Raw genomic sequence first — 25,320 nt, 5'->3', positions numbered from 1 at the left:
GATTTGGAATAGCTCAACTGGAATTCCATCACCTCCACTAGCTTTGTTCGTAGTGATGCTTTCTAAGGCCCACTTGACTTCACATTCCATGCTAACTGAACATGCATTTATCATTGCTAACTCTTAAAACTCCACTATCATGACTATAAAGACATAAGGACACTGCAAATTTCCCATAACTACAAAGTGGGAAAAAAACAAGCAGAACACAAGAGAATCAACTCATTTTTTGGAAACGTGGAAAGGAAACAGGAGAGTGGAAATCATAGCAAAGAACATCAGCTAGAAACAAATGTTTCATGCTAAGAACCATGAAAAGATGCAGGAATTGAAGGCACCAGATTGCAAAAGTCAGAGAATTAGAGTAGGACTGAAAATAGGGTTTTCCTCATTTTCCTACTTAATATCTGGCAACTACCTGCCCCCTTGACATCACTATGGATCACTATAGAAGACAGATGTTTATCTAGTTAGATGTTTATCTTCTAGTGATGTTAAGCCACCAAGATGAGAGAAGTAAGCTTCTATATTGTAAAAAAGGAAACTAAGTTTAAAACTACATAATGAAATTTATGACCCCAACTCTTAGTCCTAGAATAAGGACAACAAGGTTTTAACATCTTAAGACTGGTGATTAGACTATCTTCCATATAGAAAATAAGTAGCTCCAAAGAAAAGACCTTTGATTACAGGCATTTTGTAATCATCTAAGTAGCTGAGCGCTTCACATCCTATTATGAAGCCCACACATCAACAAACAGTATCCATTCACATGAAGTGAGCATCAATTAGCTTTTCAGTGTCTCCCTTTTACAAGTGAGCAGACAGTCAAGAATCACCAGACCTTTAAGAAGAGTCTTTAACATTTAAGAAATTGAAACAAACACACAGAAAACAGCAACTCAGTGGAATCTATTCAAATAGAAGAAGAAAAACATTAATCAACAAAAATGAATTTCAGAGCCATAAGAAGTGTTATTAAATGTATTAATATTTAAAAATGGAATGCTACAGATAGAAATCCATTAAAATAAGAATGAGATCAGGTCTTGGAAAGTATCGGAAATATTAAAAGATAAGCATTAAAGTTTTAATTTTTTTAAAAAAAGTAAAAATGACTATATGGTCTAAATAACTGTGGTGGTGAACATGCTGTTAGTATATATAGAAGTCGAAATATAATGTGCACATACATGAAAGTTGTTATCAACCGATGTTGCCTCAATAAATAAAAAGTAAAAAGCAAAAATGGATAAGAAGAGAATAAACTTAAGAAAATTTGGGGCTTAATGCAGAAGGAAAAACATATAAATCCCAGAAAGATTAAATGAAGGAAATAGCAAGAAGAAAATAATCAGATTTTTTTAAAAATGAAGAAATTTTCCCCAAACTGAAGGGCATTTCCAGACTGAGGAGGGTTCAGGATGGGGAACATGTCTATACCTGTGGCAGATTCATGTTGATATATGGCAAAACCAATACAATATTGTAAAGTTAAAAATAAAATAACAATAAAAAAATTTTTTTCCATTATAAAATTCTCACACCAATGTTATTATCATGGAATTTCTGAAGAAAAGGGAATAAAAACAAAGTCCTGGCTTATGGAGGTTGGGCAGAATATCACAGAAAAAATATCAGGGCTAAATGGCATCAGACTTCTTAGTAGCAATACTAAAAGTTAAAATACAATGAAGCAATCCTTTCAAAATTCTGAGAAAGAATTATTTTAACTTATTGTTTCAGAGCCAATCAAGCTGTAGCAAAATAAAAGAAAAAAGTATATTTTCATATATGAATGTACTTTAAGAGTGTGTGTTTCTCAAGTGCCCTATTGCAGGAAGCTCATACCCTAAATGAATAAACCAAGAAAGAATGAGACCCAGGAAATAACAGACCCAACTCCTGAGGGTGTTGATGGTATTTCCCAGAATGAAGGCAATGGGAAGTCTCAGGGGAGAGCTGTGCCTTGGGCATGGAGAGCTCCAGAAGGAGCTGGGACAAAGACTCAAAGGGCAATGTCTCCAAGGAAAAGAGTGGGACAGGAAAAGCACATGGTGCGCTTGGAAATGTGGGAAATATATTGAAGAGTGTCTTACAACTTTTTGTGATGACTCTGGAAAGAAATAGTGATAGGTGTATACTAATCAAGGTCAGTGAAAAGTGAAAATGAAAGTTGCTCAGTCGTGTCCGACTCTTTGCGACCCCATGAACTATACAGTCCGTGGAATTCTCCAGGCCAGAATACTGGAGTGGGTAGCCTTTCCTTTCTCCAAGGGATCTTCCCAACCCAGGGATTGAACCCAGGTCTCCCACATTGCAGGCGGATTTTTTACCAGCTGAGCCAGAAGGGAAGCCCAAGGTCAATAAACTAGCAATTAAAATGAAATAGTTACTAATTGCAGGAAAAAAACTAAGGGCTATTTCTACAGAAAATATATCCATATTTCATTTCTTGGCTTGAAAGTGAAGACAATTCAGTCATATACTATAAGCACCAAATAATGATTCATTGGAATGGTAATAGAACTGCAGTAGAAAAATGAGGGGCAAGTAAGTCAAGCGGGGAGTGGTTAGAACTTGGTCTAAGAGTGCTACATTTTCATCCATTGCTATATGAAGTCAAATAATGTTCAAAATAGATAAATCAAGGAACAACTATGTAAAATTGGTATTTTAAACTATAGACAACTTAATAGGAAGAAAGAATTAAAAGATGAAAGTTGATGTCTTAGGAAGACGACACAGGTAGAATCAAGGGGTGGGGAATTAAACTTGTTTCCTTGTCTTACAGTACTACTTTAATACTTTAATAAAAATGATAATTAATTTCTGAAAGTAAAAGTGCTATACAATGTACAGGATTAGTACCAAGGAGCCAAGTTTACATTTCTCTAAAGACCCAGCCAAAACACGTGACTGGCATTTTCAGACATTCAAGTACAGCTTTGATGGCAAATAAACAAGGAGTCATGTAGTTTCAGATCATATTCATGCCAATCCTCAAAGGGAGGAAAATCAGGAGGGAAGATCTCCATGAACTGGAGAAAGAAATAGCATTACCTATGGGGACATCTCAACAAAGGTCTAAGAATTATAAGAATTATTTTGGGGTAAGCAACCTGGTACCAAATTTCAAATAAGATCAACCGTCAAATGCCAAACAGAAAATACAGCAACCATTTTAGAAGAATAATTTTCAAATATTCACAGAACTCACATATGATTATCATCAAATTAATTTATTTCACAAAAACCGAAGATTCAATTTACTGGGAAGAGTAAACATAAAGTCTATCTACAAGTGATCTTTACCTTTAAGTCTTATAACTGTTTAATGTCATGATCTACCAAATTCTATATATAATGACATCATAACAAAAATTAAGCCAGTGGGTAGGATTCAGTGCTTTCACTGCTAGGACCTGAACCCATCAATCCCTAGTCAGGAAACTAAGATCCCTCAAGCTGCACGGTGTGGTCAAAAATAAATAAATAAATATCAAAAGAAACTACAACATTTAATTCACTTTACACTTGATCAGCTTAATATTAAATATAGTTACTAAATGGAAGTTGCATTTATACCAGAGTACATAATTAAATATCATTATTTTGTGTGAATATGTGTGTATTTATGTTTGTGACTGTTTTATTACAAAATTTCAACCAAGCAAATTTCACTCTTGCTAATAAAATCATTAAAAGAAGAGACAAGCAGTTGCTTAGCATGTACAGACTCACAACTTGATTTGGTTCTCAAGCAGGAACTTAAAGGCTGAATTATTTAGGTTACCTAAGCCACCATCAACATAAAGAGGAACAACAACCCTTATGTAGTGAAACAACCTCCATGTCCTATGGTTAAAACCATACTTCACAGCAGTCCTTCATTTCATGTTCAGCCTGTTTTACTGATACATATATTAAAATTCACCATCTACCACCAAGAACACCATAAACAGTAAAACGTCAGTCACTGGAGCAAGGTAAAGGGAAAACCCTATTATGTGTTCTCATGACACGGTGAAAAGCTCAAGTGTAAAAGGGAATTGAACCTCCTTGACAAAATGCACTCTCATTAACTTCTGGAGCCAATTTATATTGTATAAGCAATATTTAAAAGGCTGTTGTCAAGGAAAAGCATCCTAAAATTAGATCTGACAGCTTTGTTTTCTTTGCAGGAATGGTCACACTTCTAACCGCCCCTTCTGTTTTGAAGAGAAAGCCTAGTAACAAAATGTAAAGGAGCTCAGAGCAGAATTTTATAAAGGGGAAAATAAAATCACCTACCATAGATTCATTTCACAAATTGTATTTCTTGTATAGGCTTGTCTGCGCATAATATGTGTTTATTATATCAGTTTGTGTCTTTGAGAAGAGAGAAAGGTCACTGATTCTAGCATCTCATTCCAGAAATTCATTATTTCTGTCTCTACAGCCAATCTCCTGACCTTATCCACTTTTCCACTGGCCACCACTCTGCCCACGCTCTCACGCTTCCCCTTACCTTTAACCTTAAAGAGGCCCTCAGCCCCAGTTTCCCCTTCTTCATCCATTGCATTTACATCTTCTGACAAAATAGTGACTCTGCAAACCCCGTTCTACATCTGCTCTGACCCTCCATAGAAGCAGGAAAGAAAGGAAACAGGGATGTAGACTGTCACTTTAAATAGACCCTTGAAGTGGATGCGCAGCTCTGCCCATCAATTCCACCTCAGTCACACTCCTTCTTTCTGAGGTGATTGTCTCACATGTTCTCCACAAATCTCCACTCCTTTCTCCCCTTCTCAGTCTCTGCAAATAGCCTCTTATTTCACTTCCATGAGGAAATAAAAGTAACCAGAAGGGACCATCACCATGTTTATATTTACCTACTTGCAAGTGTTCCCAAACATTCCGTCTTCCTTCCTGTTGCCATGGATGATCAACCTTGCTCTTAGATCCAGTCTCTCTGCTTAAGCAGTCCTTACCTCTCACCTACTCAAGGAGCTGTAGATCTCTCTCTCTCTCCTTCTCTGCACTGATTTGTCACTCTCTACAAAATCATTTCTATCATCATTCCCATCAGAATCCTCTAATAGCATCTCTATATTTTATAAACTTCTTTACCCTTAACCACCCCCAGTATCACCCTACCTTTATTCTCTCCTTTACAGAAAATTCTTTGAAATGTTAGCTGTTCATGCTGCCCCCACTTCTTTACCTCATCTTCCCTTCTACCCAGTCCTATTAGAATTTTGTCCATTCACGTCATTGACAGGGTTTTGCCAAAGTAGCCAAAGACCTTAAAACACAAAAGCCAATAGTCAAGGCACAGTTCATGCTGCATGACCCCTCAGCAATGTTTGACAAAACACTGACTTTCTTAAAAGTCTTCTCTTGGCTTCCAAGATGCCACGGCACAATGGCTACTCCTTGGTGTCTTTTACTGTCTCCTTCCCAACCTTTAATTATTGGGGTGGCTGAGGGCTCAACCTTTGATTCTCTTCTCACTTATACCAATTTTAACTCCGCAGATGATCTCATTTAGCTCCATGACTTTATATCCATATATTGATGTCTCCCGAATTTATATCTTTATCCCTGACCTCTAATTTTCCCAGCTGTCTATTTATTTGCAAGACTACTTGAATGTCTGCTAGACATCTGAAAATTTATGGTACCAAAAGAACTTTTTGTCTTCACCACCATCTTCCTCATTTGGGGAAATGTAACAGGTTAATAATAATCCCTTATCCATAGCTATGAAAAATCCTAAAACCAGGCATTTTTATTTGGCAGTAAAATCTGATCTGACCTGAACTTATGTGGCAGCAAAATCTGAACTGATCACAGATGATTTTTGTCTTTTTTAAGTGAATATTTACATGTTTTGTTGCAGAAGTATTCATCGGCAGGTACCCTGGATTCCACTGGGAATATTCAGTAATTTTTGGAATAGGCATCTTATTACCATTTTAAAATCTGAAAAGTTATAAATTCAGATCACATTTTGGTCCAAGGATTTCAGACAAGGGACCACAGACCCAGTTGATCAGGATCGCATACACATGCACACATACAAAATAAGGACTTACATCTCATTCTTTTCAAACCTTACATTCCCAATCCAAATCGCCGTGAGTCCTACCAGCTTGAAACTTAAACATGTCCTAAATCTGAATATTTCTTACCAATTCTATAAGTACCAGTGTTACCAAAGCTACCAACTGAACAATTGCCATAACCTCTTAACATATCCTATTTCTAATCTTGTTCTTCCCTGCCTTCCCCCTCTTCAGTGTTAGTTTCCACAAAATGACCAGAGAAGTCTTCTTAAAACCTAAGTCAAACACTCCACTCCACTGCTTCAAAGCTCCAAAGTCTCTCTACCAAGCTCAGAATAAAATTCTAATTTATTATCATGACCTGTTGGGTTTTAGATGATCTGGCGTCTCCCTTTCTCTCCATACACAATTCTTCCTCTCTTTTCCTCACACTGTGATCCAAGATCCTCTTGGTCCTGTTTTTCCTCAGCATGCCACATGCACCCTGTCATGGGGACTATGCCCTCAGTTCCCTCTTTCTAGGACCCCATCACTTCAGGTCTTGGCATCGCTCACTCCTCACTTTACTAAGGGCCCTCTTCACAAGTCAGTGTCATGGAAGCCCTTCCATGAGCACTCTTCTGAAATTGCCACATTTGAACCTCCCAGATACACTGCCATTTTATTCTATTTGCTTTTATTAAAATTACATTGCATGTTTTTTGTTTGCTTGTCTATCATCCATCCTCACCATCAAAATATAATTAATTCCATGTAGGTACAGATCATGACTGTATGGTTTATCATTGTATCCCTGGTGCCTAGAATGATGCTGGAGCTCTCTGTGTGCCCAATGATGAATAGTCATTGAATGAACAAATAATTAAATTTTATTAACAAGTCATCTGAATTGGGCAAATTGAATAATACTAGTTCTACTTTACAAAGTACCTCAATATCTTTACAAATGTCAGTATAGTCCTGATGAACTTCTGCTACAACTTTATTTCTTACTCTCATTCTTAAGATAGTTCTAATCGGTGACTAAGATCACCATAGTTTGACTCACACTGTGTAAATTAGTGTTTACTTTGATACCCATAAGACATATACTTAACAAAACAATTTGAGTTTATCAAGGAGAGTTTTTTTCTTAATTCCCTGTTTCTAAACTTAAACATTCCCTCTTTCTAGTGAACTAAAATTACTTGGCAAGCTGTTTCTAATTCCAAAGTGCTCTAAAGTAATTTCATGTTATTTCTTATTTTCCATGTGCTGTAACTATCAATGGATCAACCAACTTATCTAATAAGAGAATGTGATGTTACGCTAATTTATTATAGATACAAATTAAAGAACTATTAGAATAATGGTAAACAAAATAATTTTTAGCATTTTATTTAATCATTTTTTTATTTCGAAAATGAAAACCATTTTGGTAACAAATCAAAAATGTTATAATACCTTAGGTAAAACAGAGGGAAAGTATATATAATAAAGTCATTTGGGGTCTAATACCAGTTATAGTTTAATTCTTTAAACTGTATACTACTATTTTGGTTGTGAATTTCATTTTGGGACATTCTCACTCAGTAAGTATAGATCTTTCTTTAATTCATGGTAGAAGGGTTTGCTCTCAGAGGCATCTTTTGATATACATTTTGCAAATATTTATCCTGAATTGAAATATGATTCACATCACAGCATGAAGCCAGAGGACACAAATATTAAATGACAGCTTGAAAATTATGACTTTAGTTGAAGCCTTGTCACACACCTTGGACTTGAATGTCTGGTAAAAATAAACCTCAAGCACTGTTAAAATTGTTCAGTCAAATTGTGACATTTTAAGACTTCTTTTGCAAAGTCTCTCTTTGAGGAACTGTGCAAAGAGGATTAGTTTGTCTTCTCCAACTCAGTAGCAGACAAACAGCTACAGCCCAGAAGCCAATATAAAGTATTTAGGCTGATCTCCTCCAAATTCGGTTAGCTTATCACCTTTTGTCTGACTCATTAGTTTGGAAATTCTGGCAGGAAACTAACTCTCATGGGATACACAGTAGTCTTCACTCGCCAAGAATTCTCTGGGCTACAGGGCCATGTCAACTCAGAATATTCCCTAATCACTGAAAGATATTCTCAGTACAATCCCAACAGTTCAACTACATAATGAACAGAAATTTGAGTTTTCCAAGGATATGAGTTGTATAGAACTTAGGAAATCAGAATTTTGGAGTAGGAAGCTCACTCAATGTTTAATCTGCTCTGCCTCTACCCATCATACAATTCTTAGGGTCAATTTTTATCTCAATCTATATTTGGCAGAGGAATGGGCAAAAACAAACCCACTGTCTCATACATAGGTGTGCCACAAAGGCGATTTACAACTGCAGATTCTTATTTTGTGCCACACACAGGTTATGGGCACTTTAACTGCATAATTTTATCCCTCATGACCATCTCACTGGCCCTCAAAGTCAAATTCCTTGGGGGATCTCAGTCCCTCTGCTGGATCCTTGGGTTGGAAAATCTATTGTGGGCCCTAGGACTTTCGCAACAGTGTGAGAACTTCTATGGTATTTCTTCAGTTTGTAGGTCATCTGCAGTCTGTGGGTCAGCTTTATGGTGGGGCTGATGGCAACCTCCTCCAAAAGGACTATGCCACATGCTGTACCTCCCAGGTCTGCTGCAGCCAGAGCCCCTGTCCCTGTGGCAGGCCACTGCTAACCCTGCCTCTGCAGGAGACACACAAACACTCAAAAGCAGATCTGGCTCAGTCTCTTATGGGGGTCAGTACTCCTTTCCCTGGGCCCCAGGGTGCTCAAGCTTTTGTTTATGCCCTCCCAGCATCTCTGGCGAGTATGAAGTTTGAGTCCAAACACAATTTTGCCTCTCCTATCATCTTTAATAACCTGTTGATGGTTGTTCTGCAGCTAGCTGCGATTTTGGTGTCCTTGCAGAAGATGAGCACACATCCTTCTACTCCACCATTTTAGCAGAAATTTGATTTTGAAGGCTAGTGGGAATTGACTACAGAACTCCCATAGGACTGGGGAAACAGACTTTTGAAGGGCACAAGAGTGTGTTTCAGAGGTCTGGAGGAAGCGTGGGTCTACAGTGGCCTGCTGCTGCGTCAGAAGCACTGACTGTAACAGTCCAGGGAAACAAGACCATAGTGTGGCCTCAGGCCAAATTACAGGGAGTGAACACAGCCCCACCCACCAGCAGAAAGCGGATTAAATATTTACTGAGCATCACCCGCCCACCATAGCAAGACGCAGGACCCAGTTTCCCCCACAGTTAGTGACCCCATCAGGAAGCTTGCACAAGCATGTTATACTCATCCATCAAAGGGATGACAGTATGAAAACCACAATCATGGAAAACTAACCAAACTGGACGATATGGACTACAGCCTTGCATAACTCAATGAAACTATGAGCCATGCTGTGTAGGGCCACCCAAGATGGATGGGTCATGGTGGAGAGTTCTAACAAAACGTGGTCCACTGGAGAAGAGAATGGCAAACCACTTTGGCATTCTTGCCTTGAGATTCCCACAAACAGTACAAAAAGGCAAAAAGATATGACACTGAAAGATGAACGCCCCAGGTCGGCAGGTGCCCAATATGCTATTGGAGAAGACCAGAGAAATAGCTCAAGAAGGAATGAAGAGCCTGAGCCAAGGTAGAAACAATGCCCAGTTGTGGCTGGGTCAGGTGGTGAAAGTAAAGTCTAAAGCTATAAAGAATGATATTGCATAGGAGCCTGGAATGTTAGGTTCATGAATCAAGGTAATTCAGAAGTGGTCTAATTACCATGGCAAGAGTGAACAATGACATTTAGAAATAAGTGAACTAAATGGACTGGAATGGGCGAATTTAATTCAGATGACCATTATATCTAGTACTGTGGGCAAGAATCCCTTAGAAAAAATGGAGTAGCCATCACAGTCAACAAAAGAGTCCAAAATTCAGTACTTGAGTACAATCTCAAAAATGACAAAATGATCCCTGATTGTTTCCAAGGCAAATCATTTAATCCAAGTCTATACCCCAACCACTAATGTAGAAGAAGCTGAAGTTGAACAGTTCTATGAAGACCTACAAGACCTTCTAGAACTAACACCAAAAATAGATGTCCTTTTCATCATAGAGGACTGGAATGAAAAAGCAGGAAGTCAAGAGATAACTGGAGTAACAAGCAAATTTGACCTTGGAGTACAAAACGAAGCAGGGCAGAGGCTAGCAGAGTTTTACCAAGAAAACGTACTAGTCATGGAAAACACTCTCTTCCAACAACACAAAAGACGATTCTACACATTGACATCACCCAGATGGTCAATATCAAAATCAGATTGATTATATTATTTGCAGCGGAAGATGGAGAAGCACTATACAGTCAGCAAAAACAAGACCAGGAGCTGACTGTGGCTCAGATCATGAACTCCTTATTGCCAAATTCAGATCTAAACTGAAGAAAGTAGGGAAAACCACTAGGCCATTCAGGTGTGACCTAAATCAAACCCCTTATGATTATACAGTGGAAGTGACAATAGATTCAAGTGATTAGATCTGATAGAGTGCCTGAAGAACTATGGATAGAGGATCACAACATTGAACAGTAGGTGCTGATCAAAATCATCCCCAAGAAAAAGAAGAGCAAAGAGGCAAAATAGTTGTCTGAGGAGGCCTTACAAATAGTTGAGAAAAGAAGAGAAATGAAAGGAAAAGGAGAAAAGGAAAGATATATCCATCGGAATGCAGAGTTTCAAAGAATAGCAAGGAGAGATAAGAAAGCCTTCCTAAGTGATCAACACAAAGAAACAGAGGGAAACAACGGAATGGGAAAGACTAGAGACCTCTTCAAGAAAATTAGACATATCAAGGGAACATTTCACGCAAAGATGGGCACAATAAAGGGCAGAAACAGTATAGATCTAACAGAAGCAGAAGATATGAAAAAGAGGTGGCAAGAATACACAGAAGAACTATACAAAAAGGCCCTAAGGATGCAGATATCCACGATGGTGTAATCCCTCACCTAGAGCCAGACATCCTGGACTGCAAAGTCAAGTGGGCCTTAGGAAGCATCACTATGAACAAAGCTAGTGGAAGTGATGGAATTCCAGCTGGTTATTTCAAATCGTAAATGATGAAGTGGTTAAAGTGCTGCACTCAATATTCAGCAAATTTGGGAAATTCAGCAATGGCCACATGACTGGAAAAGGTCAGTTTTCATTCCAATTCCAAAGAAAGGCAATGCCAAAGAATGTTCAAATTACCACACAATGGCACCCATTTCACACGCCAGCGAAGTAATGCTCAAAATTCTTCAACCTAGGCTTCAAGAGTACGTGAACCGAGAATTTCCAGATGTTCAAGCTGGATTTAGAAAAAGCAGAGGAAGCAGAGATCAAATTGCCAACATTTGTTGGATCATAGAAAAAACAAGGAAATATCAGAAGAAAATCTACTTCTGCTTCATGGACTACATTAAAGCCTTTTTGACTGCATGGATCACTACAAACTGTGGAAAATTCTTAAAGATTTGAGAATACCAGACTACCTTACTTGACTCCTGAGAAAACTGTATGCAGGTCAAGAAGCAATAATTAGAACTGGATATGGAATAATGGACTGGTTCCAAATTGGGAAAGGAGTACGTCAAGGCTGTATATTGTCACCCTGTTTATTTAACTTATATGCAGAGTACATCATATGAAAAACCAGGCTGGATAAAGCACAAGCTATAATCAAGATTGTAAGGAGAAATACCAATAAACTCAGATATGAAGATGATAGCACCCTCATGGCAGAAAGCAAAGATTAACTAAAGAGCCTCTTGATGAAAGTGAAAGAGGAGAGTAAAAAAGCTGGCTTAAAACTCAACATTTAAAAAAAAAAAAAAAAAAGATCATGGCATCTAGTCCCATCACTTCATGGCAAATAGATGGGGAGGTCTGAAACAGTGTCAGACTTTATTTTTGGGGGCTCCAAAATCACTGCAGATGGTGACTGCAGCCATGAAATTAAAAGATGCTTGCTCCTTGGAAGACAAGCTATGATCAACCTAGACAGCATGTTAAAAAGCAAAGACATTACATTGCCAACAAAGGTCCATATGGTCAAAGCTACAGTTTTTCCAGTAGTCATCTATGGATGTAAGAGGTGGACCATAAAGAAGACTGAGCATCAAAGAACTGACGTTTTGAACTGTGGTGTTGGAGAAGACTCTTGAAAGTCCCTTGGACTGCAAGGAGATTAAACCAGTAATCCTATAGGAAATCAATGTTGAATATTTATTGGAAGAATTGAAGCTGAAGTTGAAGTTCCAATACTTTGGTCACCTAATGCAAAGAGCCGACTTATTAGAAAAGACCCTGATGCTGGGAAAGATTGAAATCAGGAGGAGAAGGGGACAACAGAGGACGAGATTGTTGGAGGGCTTCATTGACTCAAGGGACTTTAGTTTGAGCAAACTCCGGGAGAGAGTGAAGGACAAGGAAGCCTGGTCTGCTGTAGTCCATGAGGTCGCAAAGAGTCGGACATTACTGAGAGACTGAACAGCCACAATATGACCACCCTCTGAGATTCTAAATACTGTATTATAAGGCTTATCTTTTGGTTTTGGTTTTGGTTTTCATGTAATCTCATCCGCAATAATCTCTACCAATCCATCAAACCTTCTTGACCTTCCAGCCTGAATTAATGTTGCTGCTAAACAATACAGTCCTACCAATGAACACCCAGGACTGCTCTCCTTTAGGATGGACTGGCTGGATACCCTTGCTGTCCAAGGGACTCTCAAGAGTCTTCTCCAACACCACAGTTCAAAAGCATCAATTCTTTGGCACTCAGCTTTCTTTATAGTCCAACTCTCACATCCATACATGTTCATTGGTAGGACTGATTTTGAAGCTGCAACTCCAATACTTTGGCCACCTGATGAGAAGAGCTGACTCTTCGGAGGGACAAGGGAGGATAAGATGGTTGGATGGCATCACTGACTCACAGACATAGGTATGGATGGACTCCCAGAGTTGGTGATGGACAGGGAGGCCTGGCGTGCTGCAGTTCATGAGGTCACAGAGTCGGACACGACTGAGGGACTGAACTGAACTGAACTGAAACAATACAGCTTTACTAGCTGAAGTTGTTACAAATTGCCCAATTATTGGTTTTTGTTATTGTGAAAACAGCTTTTTAAGTTCTTACTTTATGTAATATACTATTCTAATGTACCGAGAATACAATACTAAACAAATGCCAAATGGATACTATCTCTCCCCTCTTGTTACCTCTTGGGAAGTTGGAGGGGTTACCAGGAAGGCAGAAAATCCTTCTGAGCCACAAGGGAAGCCCCCAGTAATAATGCATGAAGTACAATTAGAGTACCTAGATGGGTCATCTTATCTAGTCTCACATAGTCTTGAATGTTTTTTCATGGATTTTAGTGATATTCTGATTAGGCTTCAGTTTTCTCACCTGGTCTTTCAGAAATCCAGCTTTAACTTAGCTACAGTCTCCCAAAGATACCTCCTCTTTACAGCCTATAGTTCCTTTTCACTCCATTTAAATTTAGTCTTTTCTCCACAAATCCCTTTTCCTATTTTTTGAGTGAAAGATTTAGCTTCTTCTCTTCAACAGTAAGACTCTGGTTTATAGAAGTTCAAGATTTCTGTTTTATAGAAATTTAAGCTTGCTACTCTACCTAGAAATTCTAGGTATTCAGTTTTTCTACTTTTAAAATTAAAGGAATCAACTAAGATTTTAATTCATGGGAAAATTGGTGGAGACTAGTACTCTTGCTGGAGAAGGCGATGGCACCGCACTCCAGTACTCTTACCTGGAAAATCCAATGGATGGAGGAACCTGGTGGGCTGTAGTCCATGGGGTTGTGAAGAGTCAGACACGACTGAGCGATTTCACTCTCACTTTTCCCTTTCAGGCATTGGAGAAGGAAATGGCAACCCACTCCAGTGTTCTTGCCTGGAGAGTCCCAGGGATGGGGGAGTCTGGTGGGCTGCCGTCTATGGGGTTGCACAGAGTTGGACAGTACTGAAGCGACTTAGCAGCAGCAGCAGCAGTAATAGCATAACTGATGTTATTTGTCATGGGCTTGCTTCCCTGGTAGCTCAGTGGTAAAAAATCCACCTGCCTGTGCAAGAGACACAGGTTCGACCCCTTGTTGGGAAGATCCCTTAGAGCAGGATATGGCAACCCACTCCAGTATTCTTGTCTGGGAAATCTCATGGACAGAGGAACCTGGGGGGCTATAGTCTATGGAGTCGCAAAAGAGTCAAACACGACTTAGTAACTCAACAACAACAACACATGTTTTTGTCAGTTTTAAACAGACAACTAGTTTATACAAAACTAAAAATTATAAAGACAAAATAACTTCCAGCCCCCAAAATAAAGTGTATTTCTTTTACATAATCAAACCAATTGCTTAAGTAACAAAGAGAGAGGAAAGGAAAATAAGAATTCAATCAGCTTGCTTTCTTATCAACTCTATATTGTAAGAAAAGATAAGTGATGAAAGACAATAAAAGTTGAATAAGAATAAAAAAAAGGGGAAAAGTTGTACAGAACTGAAAATTAATTGGGCAAAAAAACTTAGAATGTCATTTTATGGTGTTTGGCTATGCACTGCCTGTTCACAAAATACAGGAACCAAATAAGCAACCATTTCACAGATTTGACTTTCTCAGATGAACTCATTAAAAATTAGCTAAGCCTAGCCAATGTAGCTAAGTGACACAGACTCCAAATCAGCTCTTGGCTGCTGTATTATTTGTACACTACTGATCTGGTTTCCACAATTTACTACCTCTACTGCTTTATTCCCTCCCTCTCCTTTTTTCCTATCATTTTCAGCTCAGTCAAAAATTAGCAAATGTTTCAGAGATTATGAATATAAAAATTCAGGTCACTATTTTCTTACCCTCTCCTACATCTGGAAAGATAATCTTATAATGGAATGATTCAGATAATAGAAGAAATATTCTGGTAGGGAAGAACAAAATGCAAAATCACTTTCTCCTTTTTCTTTGTGGTTGCAAGGAAAAGGACTAGAAGAGTGGGAACTGGGCCTTCCCATGCCCTGCCTGACCTGTTGTCAGGGCAACAGGATGTGTGGGGAGCCCTGGCTTTCCCAGTGCCTGTTGCCAGGGTAACAGGATATGAACCATCTTCTCTTATGAAACTATTCAGTTTCTCTGCCATATTCTATGTTTCTCTTTTATTTGGTGGAAAATTATATTTGTTCAAAGAAATCTAAGAGCAATACAACTTGAATGCACAGGCTACTGAGTGATCATGTATTGGAAGAAACACTGTGTGTGTGAGTATCATGGATGTTGTTACTGGTGAAAATAACATGGAAGAGAATTTTATTGGAATGACTTTCTGAAAATAGGGACTTCCATTTTTATAATCTCTGAAATATTTCCCAATTTTTGCTTGGGTAAAAGAAATGAATGATAGGAGATGATGAAAGAGAAAAAAGTTAGCAGGAAAAAACTAGAAGCCAGAGAAGTATATAAAAAAATTAGAGGCTAAGAGTTTGATTTTAGTTGTATATCAGTTGATGCCTATATACATCAACTGGGGTGGGGCGGTCTATGTTTGTGTATGACAAACCATCTTGCAACTTAGTAGCCAAAAATAAACATTTACTATTTTGTCATGATTTTGAGGAAGCTGGATAATCTGGGAAGATCTCACTCACACATCTGATCGCTGATGGTCTGTTCGGTCTAGAGGAGCCTCAGCTGGAAATGGCTCATATCTGTGCACATGCTCATTCTCCGATAGGCTTAACCAGGCTTCTTCCAGCACTGATAGAGTTCCAAAGAGCAACATGACAGAGTAAACCCCAAAACATAAGCCCTTCCCAAGCCTTGGTTTGTATCTCATTTGCTAACATCCCATTGGCCAAAGCAAGTCAGCCAATACACAAGCTCAGGGTCAGTATGGGAGGGATAATCCTAGAGTGGATGCAGGAAGTAATGAACAAACTAGACCATATTGTAATAGTAAATAACAGCATGAAAGAATTTCTGGAAAATAGAGAGCTCTTTGGAAAACTTGAGATGTTAAAGCAGAGATGTGCTGGGGGACGAAATATCAAGAGGGTCACGCAAATAAAGATACTTTTGCATATTGGAACCACCAGGAGGTACCAAAGATTTAGAGAATTTTTAGATTTCAAAAGAGCTCCTTAACCCACCTAGTAACCATTTCCAAATACGCTCTAAGAAACAATGAGGAAAATACTTATATGCCTTTATCTATGGGCAATAAAGAAGAATAAACTCCACTTAGGTGATTTTTCTAAAATAAACAAAGGAGAAATGGTCACTTTAAAAAAGAACCGTATCATGTGCTTAAAATCCTTTATAATATGGAAAGAAGAGAAAGCATAGCAAAAATAAAATATTTAGTGTTAATCATTAGAACTCCTGGCTTTATTATCATTGGTAAATAAAAATCTTCTGAGACAGACCTCCTGATGTTTCTACTGTGGATAGGTTATCTTTCTCTGTTGTTTGGCTTGCTAAAGGCCAAATAAATTAGAATAATTTTGTAAGAGTCCAAGCTAGAAAAGGGCAATAGAGTTTAGGAAAGGTCAAATTCCTTTTGAAATTCTAGCTAGGATCATCGTTTAAATAATTTAATTAAAGGGATAATGGTGGTACATACCCTAGAAAAGGAGAGAAATAGAACTGGGGAGTTTCCAACATCTAAAGCATATGCCAAGTGATAACTCCCCTTAGTATTCATCTTTGAGTATTCAGAATTAGGCAAACAGATGGCAGGATTGTGGAAAAATCAAAATAAGAGAGCAGTTTTTAACTCCTGAAATGTCAGGTTTTATAGTGAGTCTCAAATGTTAAATGGAATTATCTAAGTCAGTATTAAATGAAATAGGTATGGGCCTAGGTAGCTTGTTCACCTCCTACTAATACAGGAATGTTAGTCAGGTTATTTAATGTCTTTGAGGCTCACTCTTCTCATCAGAAAAACAGGATAATTTGAACCATGTAAATCTGAACTATATAGATCAAAAGAAAAATATTTTACAAGGAATAAAGCACAAAAGAATTATAAAGTGTGATTGTTACTATGATTCACTTATAAGGTGATTTTTAGGTAGTTTTTTCTTGGCTTGCTCCAAATGAAGTTTATTTTTAACCAAGTCTTAGAAAGTCCAATTTTAAATGAATTAAAGCCATCATACTGTTGCTTTTCTAATAAGGAGTCTATTGTGATTTTCTCCCAATTTATCAAGGACCTGATTCATATACAAAATTCCAAGAAACTTCTAATGCTCCATGATTATGTCGAGTTTAATTAAGGCAGATTTCTGTTTTGCTGCCCTGTAGACAATGGCACTTAGAGATTTTACTACTTTTTCATGACTCATTATGAACTTTCTTTGAATAGCTATAAATATGAAAATTTTACCCATAAGAAACTATTTGCTTTGAGCATTTTGGGGGTCTATTTAATAAAAATTTGTTTTTAAATATTTTGCAAATTATAAAATAAAATATAATCTCTTTGAACATCTTCAAGAAAGTGTAAAGGAGAAACCAAGAGTCAAAATGTCTCACAAATATGCCTCTTACAACTTGTTAACATTTTTATGACCTTTCTTAACAATAAATTGTTATTTCTCAGATCAAGTATGAGGAATACCAGGATTTTCATAAGCCTTTAGCACTCTCATCTGTTTAATAATGCTAATGAACAGTTCCTTTCAAATCCAAATGGCTTATAGCACAGTCCTTTCGGATGGGAATCAGACTTGCTCAAATATTTAAATTTGATTAGCTGACTGAAATATGTTAGAATAAAGGACAAAATCTAATAACATAATGGTAGTTTGGTATATTCTAAGATGAACTGACAAAAAGAATGACCATGGGACATGACAATAATTACTTGCAAATAAACTCTCTTAAGAATCAGACCTAGACAGGGATAAGAAAAGACCTAATGAGTGGTTTTCAAGCCTCAGTGACTCAGGAAACCAGATTAGCCCTAGGTCATACCTGATTATGGAGACCTAAAATCTATTCTAAGACCACTACAAAATGTTGAACAAAAGATAGTGAATCCATCAAGGCAATTGTCTATCAGTGAAACTCTCAAGACCAGTTTGCTTCTCTTCCTCAGCATTTTATTCTGACATAACAGGCTCTTGTCCCAGAGAAATGTAAATCCTTGAGAGCAATTGTTCTGGTAAAGAGAAACCTGGCGTAACCTGGCGTTCTCCGTGAGACCACGTCCACTGAGCTAAAAGAAAGCTTTCTTTTCTCATCTTGACAATCCTGCTCTATCTACTGATTCTGATAAGAAAATTACCTTAAAAAATAGTATTCTGCTTCTGCATATATCATTAGTACTAATGTTGATACACTTAGGGTTTCTTGAATTCTAGACACTGTGCTAAGCAGTTTATAAGCATTAATGCATTTAATTTTCCCAACAACTATAAAAGGGACTTCCCTGGTGGCTCAGATGGTAAAGCGTCTGTCTACAATGCAGGAGACCCGGGTTCAATCCCTGGGTTGGGAAGGTCCCCTGGAGAAGGAAATGGCAATCCACTCCAGTACTATTGCCTGGAAAATCCCATGGACAGAGGAGCCTGGTAGGCTACAGTCCATGGGGTAGCAAAGAGTTGGACATGACTGAGCGACTGAACTGAACTGAACAACTATAAAATTGATAAGGATATTATTCCCATTTTCAGTTATGCATTTTTTATAATTTTCACTATCTTGATTCTGGCAACATCTAGATTCCCAGACCCTAAAACTTCCTTCTAGGTGGAAAGACCTTTTATTGGAAAAGCCTTCCAGACCTCTCTTTGCTGCTTTTCACACTCTTTCACAAAGAAAGAGAAGCAACATTTGGTTGGTGAATTGTGCAGAAGGAATTAGACTTAGGTATATTAAGCTGTCCTTTTCAGGAGGTGTGGAAGGGATATTCTACTTGTAAGAAAGCATATCTCATATGTTAAAGATCATAAGGTAAATTTAGGAGAAGTGATTTTGTTTCTGTTTGGGAAAGTCTACAGTTTGGGGAAGTAAGTTGAATTTAGAAGCATTTTGGCTTCTTTTGCTACAAACCAAAAACCCTACCCTCCATGAAAAGTTTAGTTTTTCAATAAAGCTGTCATTTCTAGGGTTTTCCTGGTAGCTCATATAGTAAATGATCTGCTTACAATGCAAGAAACCTGGTTTCGATTCCTGGGTCAGGAAGATCCCCTGGAGAAGGGAATGGCAAGCCACTCCAGTATTCTTGCCTGGAGAATCTCATGGACACAAGAGCCTGGTGGGCTACAGTCCATGGGGTCGCACAGAGTCAGACAAAACTAAGCAACTAACACTTTCATACTTTCACTTTCACTGTCATTTCTATCTCCATCTACGGACTCCTATATCTGTCCCTCACTTAATTCTGAACTTGGGCAGAGATTATATGTGTCATTCATTAGCCTCTCTCTTGTCCCAATATCTAATGGGATACATATCAATTTTTGTCCATCTTAGCTGAAGGATCACCTCGTGAGAGAAGTCATCCCTGACTATCCAAAATACCTTCTCCAAGTAACTCTTGATCACATGACCTGGTGCATTTTCTTCAGGTCATTTCTTACTCCATTTTAGCTTACTTTTCTGTAATTTACTTTTTTGTCATTTGTTTCCTCATCAAGAATGTAAGTGCCTGTGCCTGACACACTGCACAATCAGTAGGTATTTATTGAATGACTCAATGAATTAATAAATAAAGAATTCAATTTTACAAATAAGTGAAGTTTGAAAAGCTAAGAATCTTTCCACGGTCACTCAGTTAAATGATGGATAGCGTTAGAAAATTGACTGTTTCCAGAGTTAAACTTCTTAATCTCTAAGGTATTTCACCTCAACAATGCCCATTAGAAAAACTATAACATAATGTTATGTACAACATAATGTTATGCAAGGAGATTAATTAATATTTTATCTACACACCAATATAAGTTTCATGAGATGGTTTTCTTCAAATTAGTTTTATGACTAAAGAACTGATTTTCTTAACTGATTTGCCTAGCTAAGCCATCAAAAGAGTCACATACTCATCCACATGAGAATAGAGACTGGGATTTATCAGCAATTTTATCATGACACACAAAAAGATTATTTTTAAATTGAAAAAACTACTATCTATAAATGAAAAAAATATAAAATCTTCCACTTTATGCATAGAAAATAAGAAACTCAACAACTTTGCAAAGACAATGTTAGAAACCTATTCTCAGTGTGTAAGAAGTAATAATATAGGTCCCAGAGTCACAGGAAACTTCTGAACCAGAAATTTCGTCAGATGTAAAGGTGGCAAAAGTATTAGGAAGTGTTTTCCAAATCCTAAACAGCTGGTAATTAATGGACAAGTATATGATTCTTTTAAAGGTGGTTTATGAAGAACATGATGCCATAGTCATTTGCTAACATTTCTACCATCAGAGACGGTGAGTCATTGTGTAGAACCTAAATTGTCATACTGAGTGACAAATTCGTAGTAGAAGATGGATTGAAGAAAGCTGAAGAAAAGAGCCGCAACTATAAAAAGAAAATTAATAGAACAAAGCATACAAGTCTACATCAGAAACAGGAAAGGAAAACTGTTTCACCTTTGTTCCCACAAAGGAATAAGAGATTTCCTAGCACATCACTGAATTTGCTGTTTCAATTAATATTGTATGAGGAGATTTAAAAGTTCAATGAAAGAAATCAACAAAATGATAGAGAAGAATTGAAATTTTAACTCAGTTTACCAACATTTTCACATGTGCTACAAAACATAAAACTTACTTCTATGGATGGAAAAAAAAAGTGTTCTAAAATATAATGTTATATAAAAACACTTATCAAATACTTTCTGTAAATATCTACCTGTAGTGATTCTTGTTTTCCATTTTTAAGGTATACTGGAATTACCTTATTTTACTTTAACCTTTGTCTCTATTTTTGTTTAACCTCAGAAATGTACTTATTGTAAACCCACTTAAGAGTAGAGTATACTGTTGAAGAAAATAAACGCATTTGTAAAGTTTGCATTTTGCAGTGGAAAACTTTTTTTAAAAATTACTTTCCAAACAAACATCCAAAGGATTGAGTCTTTTTTTGCCAAACTAAGAAAATTATTGTAAAATTATTTGATAGCATTCATGAGTAACATAATTTTAATTGTCAATACTTAAAACTGGAATTCTAATACTAGACATTTCAATAAGCTAAAATTCTGTTCGAGTCAATATAACATTTTAAATAGGCAAGACAATCTCAGCAATGGAATAGGGAGTCCCTCACATCATGCCTTTGAATGCAGACTACACAAAGACCATAATTAAACAATTCGGTTGTCATTAGTCATGCAGATTTTAGATGTAGAGCTTTTTGTTTTGACAATTCTAAACCTGGAATACTGGAAATGTATTAAGTCAAACTACAAGTTAAAATAGTATCAAAATGAAATTCTCTCTTGCTTTGGGATGTAAAAGCGTTCAGTTATTTCCATCAGGTTAGCAATAATTAAAAAAAAAAAAACTGGTAAGTAATTTGGTCATTCAGTGTTCTATATGGTCATTCAGTGCCTCCACGTAGACACAATTCAAAATTTATATAGGTACATATATAATAATATCCAACATCCAGGTTGAATATCAAGTCATGAAGCTCTACTGCTAAATGATTCTATCACCTTCTTCTGAAAACAAAAAAGAGAAGTTGATCTTTGAGAACAAGTGTTAAAGTGAAAGTCGGATAACTTTGTCCTAAAATGTTAGGTAGACACACATTCACTTTTTAAAAATTTTAAAGACATATGCATAAACTACCATACATCTTCATGCATTCAAATAACTGCAGAAAAATAGAACAAACTAAAAACCAAAACCATCCTGTCCTGCTAAAGGGAAGAAAATCTAAACTAGGTTGAAATATGAAATATAATTTTTCCAGTGCAGATGTTCAACCACTCATTAGGTTAGGATGCAAATCACCTGATGACTGCCAATGCCAATGTCTAATTTTCATCTATGCTGATTAATTTTGTAAGCTGTTGTCTGCTTTTTAGGGTTATTTGTTTCACTAGAGAACCACCTCTACAAAAAAAAAAAAAAAAAACCTGTGATTTCTAAACCTTCAATGAGTCTTGGAAACATATTTCTCTAATTCATTCAAATGAGGTAAAGATGGCTTCCTTTTTAAAAGTGATTCTCTGTTAAACATCATTTGCATTATTAGTGAGGGTGGTCTTATACCAGTGCACTGTAACACAATGTATTACTTCAAGTGTAAGAAAATACACAGTGAACACTAATATATAAACATCATTAAATACACCCAAATAGAGGAAAGTAGAATTTTTACCTAACATAGTTTGATATATTTTTTCTTTAAAAAAAATCATATATATCAAGACAGCAACATTAAATTTAGTCAAATGTTGCATTTTATACAACAATATGTATACATAACATTAGAAATAAGAATCCTGAAAAACCTCTGTATCTCACAGTATAGGATTCCTTCAGCTATTATTATAGAAAAGCAAATATACTTTCATCTGAAGTTTGCAAATATGCTAAGGAATTGCAATGGCCTGTAAATATTCATATTTCATATTTTTATCCAAATATTAAATATGATTTTACAATTATGACATAATTAAAATAAAGCATATAAACATACTGTACTGGAACACTAAGCAGGAATAATTTACATACATTTGGAAAAAAGCCTAGATGCTGTTTAAATAGCAAGGTAAGTAGCACTGCAATTAAAGTTTGACTCTGGTACTTACATTTCAAGCAGACATAAGCACACTTCTTGACCCATCTTACAAAAGTCTACTTTATACCATGAGCTATTCTGTACTCTCAGAAGTGAGTTGGTTGACGTAAGCCAAAATTCTCAAGCAAGTTTGATGTGCTGCTAGTAATTTTACAACATAAACTTTTTCTCCTTAAAATGTATTATTAAGTCATAATGAATAAGCACAGTCAAATATAATGATCTATTATCATATTAATCCTGTCCTTTTTCTTCAAAATCTAACCACAAAGAAATAAGTGCTAATAGCAATCTCTCTATTTATCTGAGAGATATTTTATTTCTGCAAGTACCCCGGCAAGCAGCTTTTCTAATTACTTTTCTGCATATCTAAGCCACGTATCTAAGTAACACATACAGAATGTATAAAAGAAGCCATGCAGTCTAACAATGAAGTGAATTCTCAGGGAGTTACCTTACTTTACATAAAATATACCTGCACAAAAAACTATTCACCCTTCAAGCAAGTTGTTAGCTGAGACTGACATATTAAAAAAAAAAAAAAATCTTTCTAAAGGAGCCACTAATCCACAGTCAGAACGTGCCAATAATTCAACATGTTAATACTCAAAAAAAAATTTTTTTTTATCAGAGAGGTGGATAAAAACACAGAACCAAGCAAAGAGCTTACTCACATTCCTTTCAGGCGTTGCCACATTTTTTCAGTCTGTTCTCCTATGAGATACTTAAAAGTAGTGTTTTCCAGTTCTTCAGTTTCTGTAGCAGTAGACCCCATGATGATACTCCTAAGGCAATACATTTACAGTCAGTTTCAGCAGCTAGAACAAGCATTCCTCAGTCCACTACAAATCTTAAACAGTTATACAGTAGCATCTCTTATCTATCAAAACACTGCAGATTTACTGAGCTGACGGCAGCTTCTGCCAGAATTGCTATTGACTTTGACAGGCATATCCACTGTTCACCACATCACCTACCGCCCCTTCAAGCAGACAGCAGTATAAACAGATCCTCTGACCTCACAGAAACAATCGGCACATGTGAGCCTGCTACTGTACTACTGACCGACTGAGCGATCCAGCTCTCCCCAAAGCAGCTCATCTGTTACTGTTCCATGCACTGAAGCACATCAGAATTCCTACAGTTTCTGAGATCTATTATTCAAAACAGAAACATGAATGACTTTTAGCGCACCAGAAGAAGCTGAATTCCTCTCTACCAACGGAAGGAGGGCTGGATGTAATAAGAAAACAGATGGTAGGAACCAGTATCTGCAGCACCACCCTGAGAAAAAAGTGGCTGGTTTAAATGCCAAGGTTTTTGTCTCTCAGTTGATCTGGAATGTAAAGAGTTAAAAATATACAAGGCTCTAATGATAAATTCAACAAATATTAATGACAACAATGAGGAAAATAACATAAGAGCCATACAGAAGACAGACCACAGAGCTCCACAGGTTGTTATTGAAAAAAATATGTACACCGATGATGCTCCAATCATGCTTATTCACCTTCTCCTAGCAACTCTACACAGTAGGTAACTGCCAATTTAACAAGTGGAAAACACAGCAGCTGCACACAGACTGTTCCATGCGTCCCTTGGGGATTAAAAAACTAAATAAATAAGAGAAAACTAATGTGTATGCTTGTGTGCATGTGTTGAAGGGAAGGAAGGGTAGGGGGAGTAGAGGGGGAAGAGACGATGGAGAAGAAGTGAGAAAACGATGCTGTGCTGCTTGTGCATTTCAGAAGAAAAACGAGAGAAAGTGGACATAAAATAATCAGAACTGAGTCATCTGCCAAATTCCCAACACATGGTGAGCTTTCTTTGAAACAAGCACAGACCTTGAGTATGTGCTTCAAAACAGCTATTGCTATATGCAAGCTGCTAAGAAAAATATACTTAAAAGCAATACCTCTTTTTGTTTGTTTAGAGACACAAATGTAGTTTTATTCCTCCCTGCAAGAAAGCTTGTCTGTTATCCTAAGGTTTAAGGTAGCGATATTCACAGGCAGTAGATAAGTAACAGTATCTAATATTTATTGAGTACTTACTATGTGTCACACACTGTTCCCAGTACCTAATAGTACTACTTTTTCAAATTCTTATAAAAAGTCTATGAGGTAGGTAATATTTCCATTAAATAGTTGAGAAAACTGAGAAATAAAGACAGTCCTCAGATTTAAACGACTGAGCGACTTCACTTTCACTTTCAGATTTAAATCCAATCCTTTAAATAAGCGCTATGATTTTACTGTCAAAGAAACCTCCCACTATAAAGCTACTACGTCTAAGACACTGACCACAACTAGTAGTTAAAGTTGTAATATGAACAGTAGTATGTGCGTGCTGATCACTTCAGTCGTGTCCGATTCTTTGCGACCCCATGGACTGTAGCCTACCAGGCTTCTCGGTCCATGGGATTCTCCAGACAAGAATA

At 37.0% G+C, this 25,320-nt stretch overlaps 1 protein-coding gene across 2 annotated transcripts in view; it reads right to left on the bottom strand.

The window, feature by feature from the left end:
* Positions 1–24,072, bottom strand: part of PDE1A (phosphodiesterase 1A) — a 399,686-nt gene extending 375,614 nt beyond the window's left edge. The window contains exons 1-2 of one of the 2 annotated variants that reach the window (XM_025273780.3): positions 23,946–24,072; positions 23,555–23,665 (exon numbers count right to left, since the gene is read on the bottom strand). In XM_025273780.3, coding sequence (XP_025129565.1) covers positions 23,555–23,655 — 101 coding nt within the window. In that variant the 5' untranslated portion in view covers positions 23,656–23,665; positions 23,946–24,072. Of the gene's footprint in view, positions 1–23,554; positions 23,666–23,898 lie in introns of both variants that reach the window. The other variant, XM_025273761.3, reaches the window with a different exon arrangement.
* Between the last annotated feature and the right edge of the window lie 1,248 nt (positions 24,073–25,320).

Source organism: Bubalus bubalis, chromosome 2 (genome assembly GCF_019923935.1).
Source record: "Bubalus bubalis isolate 160015118507 breed Murrah chromosome 2, NDDB_SH_1, whole genome shotgun sequence".
NCBI classification, from domain to species: Eukaryota; Metazoa; Chordata; class Mammalia; order Artiodactyla; family Bovidae; genus Bubalus; species Bubalus bubalis.
Note: the sequence above shows the minus strand (reverse complement) of the source record. Positions and strands in the feature narration are given on the sequence as shown.